The following is an 11162-nucleotide window of genomic DNA, read 5'->3' as shown; positions in this document are numbered from 1 at the left end:
ACAACTACCAGAAAGAAACTCAACAAAGATGCTGAAGAATTAAACCACACAATAAACCAGCATGATTGCATACATATATACAGGCTAATGCACCACCCAGAAGGGCAGTATTCCTTCTTCTCCAACGTGCATGGAACATTCTCCAGAATAGATCACATTTTAGATCACAAAGTAAGAATTAATAAATTAGAAAAATATAGAAATAATACAAAGCATCTTCTCAGACCACAATGCTACAATATTACAAATAACAAGAAGAAAAAAGAGAACCCCCCCAATACATTTGGAAGCTAAACAATACCCTGCTTGAACATCAGTGGATACTAGAAGAAATAAAAAAAAAATAATGTTTCTTTGACAATGAAAAAACACAACTTACCAAAATCTCTGGGAAATAACCAAAGCAGTAAATCAGAGACCAATTTATAGCAACAAGCAAACATATCAAAAGGCAAGAAAAATGATAATTGATTATTTAACCCAATATCTCCAAAAAGTTTAAAAAGAACAAAAAAAAAACCCACGCCAAAACCCTGACACCCTCTAAAAAAATTATAAAACTTAGGGCTGAAATAAATTAAACAGAAAATGGAAAAAACCTGAAACCATCAACAAGACCAGGAGTTGGTTCTTCAAAAAGGTCAATAAAATCAACAAACCACTGGCAAAACTAACAAAGGAAAATAAAGACCCAAATAATCCAAATAAGAAATGAAAGAGACAATATAACAATGGAACCAACTAACATAAAAAGGCTAACAATGGACTATTATGAAAAACTATACTCAGAGCTCTGGTGGCCTAGTGGCAAGAAACAGTGCTGCAATCCTGAAGGCATGCGGTTTGAGGCTAGCAGCTGCTCTACGGGAGAAGGATGGGTAGTCACCTCTTGTGTGATTAACTGCCTCTGAAAATATGCCAGAGGGTCAGCTATGGGTTGGTTTTGACTCAGTGGTACACAATAACAACAAGATGCTCAAATAAATATGAAAACCTAGAGGAAATGGTCAAATACTTAGAAATTCACAATCCAACTAAACTGATCAGAACACCTGAACAGATCCATTACAAAAGAAGAAATTGAACAGGTAATAAAACAACTTACTACAACAACAACAACAACAGGCCTGGACTAGCGACTAACCTTGGTTTTACAAGTGAAATTTATCAAACATTCGGAGAAGAACTGTCAAAATTTCTACATAAAGTATTTCAGAAAACATAAAAAGATGGCATTCTCCCAGACTCATTTTATGAAGCAAATATATTCTTGATACCAAAGTCAGGCAAAGACACCACCAAAATAGATAACTATAGATCAATATCTCTCATGAACGAAGATGCAAAAATCCTCAATAAAGTCCTGGCCAACAGAATCCAACAGTAAATCAAAAAAATAATTCACCATGGCCAAGTGGGATTCATAAAAAGTATGCAAGGATGGTTAGGAATAAATAAATCAGTGTAATTCATCACATTAAAGAGGCAAAGAATAAAAATCACATGATCCTATCAATTGATGCAGAAAAGGCCTTTGACAAAATACAACACCCTTTCCTGATTAAAACACTCAACAAAATAGAATTTCCTCAGCATAGTCAAAAGTATATACACAAACCCAAGAGCCAACATCGTTCTCAATAAGGAGGGATTAAAGGCATTCCCTTTAAGAACTAGACAAGAATGACTATTATAATGTCTCCTATTCAATATTGTATTGGAAGTCTTAGCAAAAGCAATAAGACAAGAGAAGGAGAAAGAGAAGGAATCCAAATTGGCAAAGAAGAGGTAATATTATCTCTCTATGAAGGTGATATGACAGTATACTTAGAAAACCCTAAAGACTCAGGAAGAAAACTACTGGACATAGTTGACCAATTTAGCAAAGTGGCAGGATACAAGATAAACATGCAAAAATAAATTGGATTTATCTACAGTGAGAACTCAGAAAGGTAAGAGCTAAGAAAAACAGTACCTATCACAATAGCTGACCATAAGATTAAATACTTGGGAGGTAAATCTAACTAGAAACATAAAAGACCTATTCAAAGAAAATTATAAACCATTACTACAAGAAACAAAAAGAGACCTGGATAAATGGAAGAATATATCATGTTCATGGATAGGAAGACTTAATATTGTGAAAATGACAACTCTACCAAAGGCAATCTACAAATTCGATGCAACTCTAACACAAATACCAATTCATTCTTCAATGAGATGGAAAAGGCAATTTCCAATTTCCTGGAATGGAAAGAGACCCCAATAAGTAAAGCACTCCTGAAAAAGGGAAACAAGGAGATATCTCACTCCATTATCTCAAATCCTACTACACAGCCATGGTGGTCAAGACAGTGTGGTACTGGTACAGTGACAGACACATACATCAATGGAATAGAACTGAGAACTCAGAAATCAAGTAATCTACCTCTGGTCAACTCATTTTTGACAAGGAGATGAAATCAGCTAAGTGGGAAAATGAAAGCCTCTTTAACAAATGGTGTTGGTAAAATTGGAAAACTATTTGTAGAAAACGGAAGCAAGACTCATATTTCACACCATACACACAAACCAACTCAAAGTGGTTCAAGGGCCTAGCAGTAAAACCAAGGAATATAAACTTCATCAGAGAAAAGCTTGAAAGAACTCTAGAATCTCTAACCCACAATATGAACAGTCTTCCAAGCATCTTAAAAAACCTACAACTAGGAAAGAATAAAACAGATGAATGGGACCTTCTAAGAATAAATGCTTATCAAAAAACCTCTAACAGGGTAAAAATGAAACCCACAGACTAGGAAAAATATTTGGTAATGCCATATCTGATAAGGGATTCATACCTAAAATTTGTAGAATACTCCATCACCTCAACAAGATAAAAAAAAGTAAACAATCCAACTGCAAAATGGGAATAAGATATGAATAGACACTTCACCAAAGAAGATATTCAGATGGCAAACACATGAAGATGTTAAAAATGCCTATTAGAGAGATGTGAATCAAAACAACTAAGAGATATCATCTCACCACAGTAACAAAAGCAAAATTAAAGGGAGTCACAAATAACAAATGCTTGTGGTTGTGGAGAGATTGAAATCCTTATTCACTTCTGGTGGGAGTGCAAAATGCACTATGGAAGGCAGTATGGCACTTTCTCGAAAAGTTGGAAATATAAATAACATTTGAACCAGAAATTCCACTACGAGGAATATATTTTAAAGAAACCAGAGCTGCCTCCCAAACAGACTTATGCACACCTATGTTTATTGCTGTGTAACAGCAAAGAAATGGAAGCAACTTAAGTGCCCATCAACAAATGAATGGATAGAAAAACCGATGGTATATTCACACAATGGAATACTAGGCAGCACTGAAAAACAAGGAACTCAGAAAATATTATACAACATGGGTGACCCTGGAGGACATTATGCTTAGTGAAATATCTCAATCACAAAACAACAAATACTGCATAACACCATTGTTACAAAACAGAACTGACAAAGGGGTTAGGGGGAAACTAAGAAAATAATGAACTCTGCATTGGAATAGTTGAAGGATAGCTTTAAAATAAATATATGATTAGGCATTATTACATGACAACAGTCCAGAATAAGAGGTGCACAGTAAAGTGGACTGGGGAAGGGGTGGCGAGAAAGGGAGGCAATTATGCAACAGTAAATAACTTTTTTTTAAAAAAGTGAACTGGGGGGAGGTTGGGGGGAAATGTACAACAACAAATGAATGAAAACCCAACTTTTCTGTAAACTTTGTTAAAATCACAATTAAAAAAATAAAAATTATACTGACTTTTAAATACAAAAAAAATTATATAAGTAACTTATTAATAAAAGGAAAATGAAAATGTCTCACATAGTAATATATAACTAATAACTGCTATAATTGCTTATAATTAGTAAATTGGCTTAAAATTTGGTTGTAACTAGTTCAGCTCTTAACAATTTTTCTTGGAGATAAAAATTTTAAGACTACATCTCCAGGTTGTTTTACCATAAAGTCACATTAAAAATTGTAGCAAGTAACTCGGACTATTTTTTCCTTAATGATAACATCTTTTTAATATTTAGAATGGTGACTAAGGGAAAGTATGAGACAAGATGCTAGTGTCTGAACAGAGCAAGGGAACACAGTATGATTTAAAATCAGGAAAGGTGTGCATCAGGGTTGTATCCTCTCTCCATATATATTCAATATGTATGCTGAGCAAATAATTTGAGAAAGTGGATTTTATGAAGAAGAGTTGCATCAGGATTGGAGGAAGACTCATCAATAACCTGTGCTATGCAGATGACACAACTTGCTTGTTGAAACTGAAGAGGACCTGAAAGTGAGGAGGAACTGAATTGCTTGCTGCAGAGGATCAAGGACTGCAACCTTCAATATGGATTGTATCTCAATAATAAGAAAACAAAAATCTTCACTATTGGACCAATATGTAACATCATGATAGATAGAGAAAATATTGAAATTGCCATCAATTAAATCTTGCTTAGATCCTTGGTACCAGCTGTCAGGAGATCATGAGATGTACAGCATTAGGAAAGTCTGCTGTCAAGGACTTTTCCAAAGACCTTAAGAGCAAAGATGCCAGTTTAAGACTAAGGTGTGCTGGATTCAAGCCACAATCTTTCCAATAATTTGCTATGCATTTGAGAGCTGAACAGTGAATAAGGATGACAGAAGAAGAATGTATACATTTGACTGGTTGTGTTGGAGAAGAGTCCACGGACTGCCAAAGAACAAACAGATATGTCTTAGAGAAAGTGTGACCAGAATGTTCCTTGAAGGCAAAGATGTATAAGCTTTATCTCACATGTTTTGGATATGTTGTTAGGTTATTCCTTAGAAAGAGATATCTTGCTTGGAAAGGTGAAGGGTCAGTGAAGGAGAGGAAGATGCTCAATGGGATGCATTGACACAATGCCTGTGGCAATGGACTCATCTGTGTTGAGGATGATAAGAATAGTGCTGGATAGGACAGAGTTCAGATCTATTGTTCATAAGGTAGATATGGGTAGAAATGGATGATATTTCACAACAACAAGGGAAAGTATATTGCTGTACAGGTGATGATAATATAACATGGTGCTATTTACATGCATGAGTGGATTTCTTTAAAAGAAGTACACACAATTGTGGCTGTTACAAAAATTCAGTGTATATATTGTTAGCTCTCTGGAAACTAAGGTGCGTCTGATACAGGCCATGGTCTTTGCTATCACTTGTTATGCATCAGAGAGTTGGACAATGACTAAAGAGGATGGAAGGAGAATTGATGTCTTTGAGCTGTGGTGCTGGAGAAGAGTATTGAGGGTACCATGGACTGCTAGGAAAACAAACAGATTCATCCCAGAAAGGGTCAAATCTGGTGGCTCCTTAGAGGCAAGGATTCTGAGGCTCCATCTAACATACTTTGGACATGTTGTAAGGAGGGATAGGCCCTTGGAGAGGGACATCATGCTTGGTAGGGTGGAGGGACAGCACAGGAGGGGAAGGCCCTCTATGAGGTGGATTGATTCAGTGACTGGGGTAATCGGGATGAGTGTATCGGAGATGATATGATTGGCACAGAACAGAGCAGAGTTTAGGGCTACTGTACATAGGGTTGCTATGAGTCACAAGCGACTCAATGGCACATAACAACAACAACAACAACATATTATTAAAAGCACCATGACAGATGGAGAAGAGACTGAAGTTTTGAACAATTTTAGCTTGGTTGGCTCCATAATCAACACTGTTGATTCCAGTGGTAAGGAAATCACAGATGAATTGCAGTGGGAAAATCTGTGATCAGGGACCTTTCCAGAGTACTGAGAAGCAACAATGTCAGTCTAGAGACTAAGGTGCACCTAATCCAGGACATGGTCTTTGCAATTACTTGCTATGCATCAGAGAGCTGGACTATGACTAAAGATGAAAGAAGAAGAATCGATGCCTTTGAGGTGTGCTGCTGGAGAAGTCTTGAACATACCATGGATCACCAAGAGAACAAACAGGTTTGTCTTGGAGAGGGTGAAACCAAGTTTCTTCCTGGAGGCTAGGATTTTGAAGCTCTGTCTCAAATACTTCGGGCATGTGGCTAGGAGGAACTGGTCTTTGGAGAAGGGCATCATGCTTTGAAGTTTGAAGGGACAGTGTAGGAGCGGAAGACTCCAGATGAGATGGATTGACACAGTAACTGGGGTAATGGTATGGGTATGTCAGAATCAGTGAGACAGGCTCAGGACAGGGCAGGCTTCAGAGCTGTTACATGGTCGCTATGAGCTGCAGGCAACTCGGCAATAGGTATCAACAACATACACACAAACAAGTATATATAAAGAATAATGATAATAGAAATTGCAAGAATCAATATCTTTATTTATTTGCTTACATAAAGGCTCAAAAGACTTACAATTGCAAGAAATTGAGTTGATTCTCAGTTTTAAGTTTTAGCAATCTTTGGCAAGTTTCTCACTCTTCTGAGTCTGTTTTCTTAAGCATAAAATGGAGGCAACAACAATATCACAAAGTTATCATAGTCATCATTATTACATGATTGATACAGACTCTGCAGTGGGTTTAGTTTGGTTATAATTTAATAGTACTATTTTTTTAAATTTTATTTTTATTATGTGTGTGTGTGTGTTTGTGTACCGTCAAATCAGATTTGACAGGTACAGAAGGAGATTATTCCTCCTTCTCCAGCAAAGCATCTGGTGGATTTGAACCACACACCTCTGGGATTGCAGTGTAGCTTCTTGCCACTAGGCCACCAGAGCTCGCAATTTAATAGTACTATTATATGGTTGTTAAGAGGACTGAATTTTTTTTAAAGGATGATATGAAAAGATTTGATAAATCGTCAAGAGATACAGTTGTTGGCTATTACGATTTCCGTCTTAGAATTACCTGTTTTTATGAGCAGTGGGTTCTCATTCTATTATAGAAATTAGATTTTGTGTTTAAAGCAAATGCAAAGTAATATGTCTAAGCAGTGTGGAGTACTACTGAAGTCACATTTTCATTGAATTTCTAGAAGACTAATCTCCAGTTAACAAGGGCCTTCTTTTATACTTCTTGTTGTTAAGTGTCTCTTATACTAAAACCCGAATATTCTGAACTATTCCTTGTGGTTATTTTTAAGTACAAGGAATCAACTAATGATTATCTTAACCTGTAATACTTTACATCTTTAAACAACATACTTTTATGTAAATGTGGGGTTTTTTTTGTAAATTCCCTCCACTGAGTGCTATGTGTGCTAGAATTGTTTTATAAACTTAGCATTAGGATACTGTCTATAAAATATATTGTGGATACTGAGTTTAAGAATCAGCTGCTCTAATTTGATTATTTAAGTATAAAAAAATGCATCAAAATTGTGATACATTTTTATATAATGCTTTGCATTTATCAAAATCCCAGGCAAACTCAGGACAGAGCTATATATTTTTAATATTAAACTAAACACTGACATTTACTTGTGATTTTCGTTAGGAAGATTCAGGAATGTACTGATATTCCCTATTTTTTTAAAAAAAGAACTAGTTTTGTACTTCCCTGTGCTTCCTAGATGACTTCAGAAGGGTGCTCTTACAGGTTTCAATTAGATCCCAACAATGAGACTCAAACTCCACATGTAGCCAAACTGCACACAATTACCAATCCCTTTTGTTTTCTAATTCTCATAGTTTAAAAAAAAATTCTAAAAAGACAACATGAATAAACTCCACATTCAAACTCATTGGAATCATTACAATTTCCAGTTTATTTAATTTACACATTAAAGAAAGATAATTATAATTCTCTTACTTATGATGAAGTATCTCATATTTTCCTGCAGAATTAGAAAAAATTCAAACAGATAATTTCCAATAATAGATGAAATAGCAGTGTAGTAAATGACTCTATCATTACCCAGAAAATATGAAATGGTTGATAATTTGGTTCAATATTAAAGGTAAATTTAATAAAAGATAGACAAAAATTTTCATTGGAGTACAAATTTTTCACTAAATCTGTCTCTATCCATCTATCATATCTTGTTCCAGTCACAGGAGTTTCCCATTGGCTCCTCATCTAATCAACTAAAAAAAAAAAAAAAACCACCAAAAAAACCCCAAGAGGTTATTTTCCTATAGTCAAATACACACAATATCTGTTTTATCCACAACTTCATATGATAAAAAGTAACTGCTACACTTTAACAATTTTAACTTATCTTTTAAACAAAAGAAAAAGTAGACCATCTGAGCCAAGTTACAGGTTTACTTTTTTTTCTATATCCTTCTATTTTGAAATGATAATTTTACTGTGTGTTAGATTTCTTTCTTCTATGACAAAAATTCAAACAATAACCTGTCATGATAATAAAAAATAAAAACCAACCCTAACTTGGATTACTGGCTTCTAATCTTTCAGTATACAGGCTTGCTGGCACACGCTAATTCTCAAGCAAAAAGTGTCCTGGCCTATTTGTATAGACACTTGGCATTTTCTATAAACTATATATAACTAGCCTAATATTCAAAATACTGACAATCTGAACTTACAGCTATTATTAATTTCCTCTTATTATTAAAACAATTTGTATTACTTACTATAAAACAAAATAATGGTTGATGAATGTAATTTTAGTCAACCAAACTCTTATTTAAGATTAAATGATATACATTGAATTGTTAGTATCCATTCTTAATGTGTATAATGAAGGAAAGTAATATGCTCTTATATCAGAATATCTTTCCTTGGTTAAGTTATTCCTATTAAAATATATATAAACTTGAAATTTTGACCAACACAATTACTCTGCCACATTGTGATTCCAATAAGACCGTATGTGAAGTCATAATCATGACCAACTTTACCATGTTTCTATAATGATTTCGTGATGAAAAGACTGATATGAAAAGAAATTGAGATGTAAAATAGCTACAAAATAAGCTGCAACCTTATAGCTACTCACTGGTAAATGTCTGTAGTTAATATATTTGGATAAATAACTCAAGTCAGCAGCAAAGTGGTTAAACATTTGTGATTTGATTTTATCTCAGCTTGGAATGTGGTTGGAGTGTCCCACTTCTAACAACTGTTTGCTAAGTTAAGGCTTTAGTGTTTACACAGTGTTGAATGAAGCAGCCTGGTCACCAGATGTGATTGCTTCCCCAGACTGTCATTTTGGTTTTTTTTCAGTCAGATCACAGTCCTAATGGTTCCCGTTCCAACTTTCTTCCTCAGGACATCTACCAGCCTTTCCAACCTAAGTTGGGGGTAGGGATAGTAAGAGAAGGGAAAAAGAAAATAAGAAGTATGGTTATTGTGAGCAATGTTTTGGCTGTAGAATAGTATTTGCCTGAAACCAAAACTAGATGTCAAGAAAAAAAGCATTACTGTACAAGAGAGACACTGGTGCAGAGTGCCAAGTGTCTGAGGTTAAAGCAACAACAATAATTCTTCTACCTCAAATCCTAAGATTACGTCAATATTAGATTCCACACGATGATACTAATAAAATACTAATTTCTTGCATTAAAGTAGTGAATGACTTCTTTACTATGCAATGAGAGGCTAAAATATTAAATGGATAGTAGTTTCAAACTTCTATTTTACCTACAAGAAATACATACTTCAATACAAAAATACTAGCAATCAAAAAAATTTAAAAAATACAAAAAATACTAGCAGTCGTACACCTGCTACTTAGTTAAATAAGTAACATGTTTATTACAATATTATCTTATGCATTTAATTTTTCTTTTTTATATAGTCAGCTGATTAAAATAAAACAAGACATTAGGTGATAGCTGAGAAAAACTTCATGTCTAAGGAACATGCAAGTACATACAAATGATTTGACACCACAAAGTCCAGGCTTTCTGTACCATATTGAAAACCAAATTACCACTCCTGAGTATTATAAATAGACTAAGGATAGTTTTTATTTTTCAGGTTTTTCAGTAAAGTAAAAGTGATTTTTAGAGTTCATTAAAAATCCAATACTGAAGTGAAAAATAGAACAAAACATTCAGAAACTCAGTTTCCAGTTCTTAAGACACTTTATGAGAGGAAGATCATGTTTATGTAAATCAATTGGTATTTTGGTTGTCAAATAAGATTAGGATCAGAAAGTATAAAACTCTAATAAAAAATCATGCTTAATTCACACATGCAGAAATCTTCCTAATGAATGAGAATTAAATCTGAGCAGTTTTCTCATAGTTTTTCTTCCTCATAGACTGCTAAGGAAAACATCAAGCTTGCTTTACAGTTTGCCTCATTTATATTAACTCATGCATGAGGGTACTTTGCAAATAAAACACAGCCCAGAGCAAGCACTGAGGGAATGAGGGTATTCTTAGTGTCCTACACAATAGACAGCCTGGAAGTTTCATTAAGGAATGATCTAACCAACAGCATGCAACTTTGAAAAGGAACTCAGTTAACTGGATGATTTTGCATATACTAAGAGTTTTGTTATAACAGAATATCAGACAGGAAGCAAAGTAATTCAATGCATCAAAATCCTTGCTTCAATAAATGCGGCAATGATCTTAGAGTGAAAAGGTAAATCCTTTCTTAATGGTACCTTATGTATAAATGTTGTATATCCACTAAAATAGCTACACAAATGTTTGAAATAAGTGGAAGATTCACAGGGAAATTAATTGTATTCTCAGATTAGTCTGCATTAGTTGGAGTTTTCCTAGTGATAAAACTTGGGCTACTTTATATTTAATATTATGATTCCTAGGACTATCAAAACTTTTAAAAGCAAAATCACACAGCTTGAATACAGGGAAGGATATAAATTAGAGAAACACATTCTAAAGTATAAAATAGTAAGTTAATTGTTAAAAATTTACTGTGAAAAATATGAATAATTGAATTAATTACTAGCAAACAGCTTACAGTTTTGTTGTTTTTTTTCATTATTTTTTATTGGGAAAAACATATTGGGGGTACAAGGAGGTGAGAGTTGGGGGCAGAAGGGTGAGGATAGACCAGGATGCAGTTGCAGAGCTGCACAGTTTGGTCGGCGGGGGGAGCAGATGAAGGAAATGATGAGGGTCCAGTGGGGACCAGATGCTACAGAGGAATGACAAGCATTTTCCAATAGTAATTAAGCTAACTGTCTTATTGATTTGGGAATTGGATGCCGA

At 34.5% G+C, this 11162-nt stretch overlaps 1 protein-coding gene across 1 annotated transcript in view; it reads right to left on the bottom strand.

The window, feature by feature from the left end:
- Positions 1–8708: 8708 nt before the first annotated feature.
- The window catches only part of MIPOL1 (mirror-image polydactyly 1), a 358287-nt gene continuing 355833 nt past the window's right edge, over positions 8709–11162 (bottom strand). The window contains exon 10 of the mRNA XM_006891563.1: positions 8709–9262. Coding sequence (XP_006891625.1) covers positions 9196–9262 — 67 coding nt within the window. The 3' untranslated portion in view covers positions 8709–9195. The remainder of the gene's footprint in view (positions 9263–11162) is intronic.

This window comes from Elephantulus edwardii, unplaced genomic scaffold (genome assembly GCF_000299155.1).
Source record: "Elephantulus edwardii isolate Elephantulus edwardi_28Jun2011 unplaced genomic scaffold, EleEdw1.0 scaffold00100, whole genome shotgun sequence".
Classification (NCBI taxonomy): domain Eukaryota; kingdom Metazoa; phylum Chordata; class Mammalia; order Macroscelidea; family Macroscelididae; genus Elephantulus; species Elephantulus edwardii.
The sequence above is the reverse complement of the archived record's forward strand: the minus strand, read 5'-3'. Positions and strand labels throughout refer to the sequence as shown.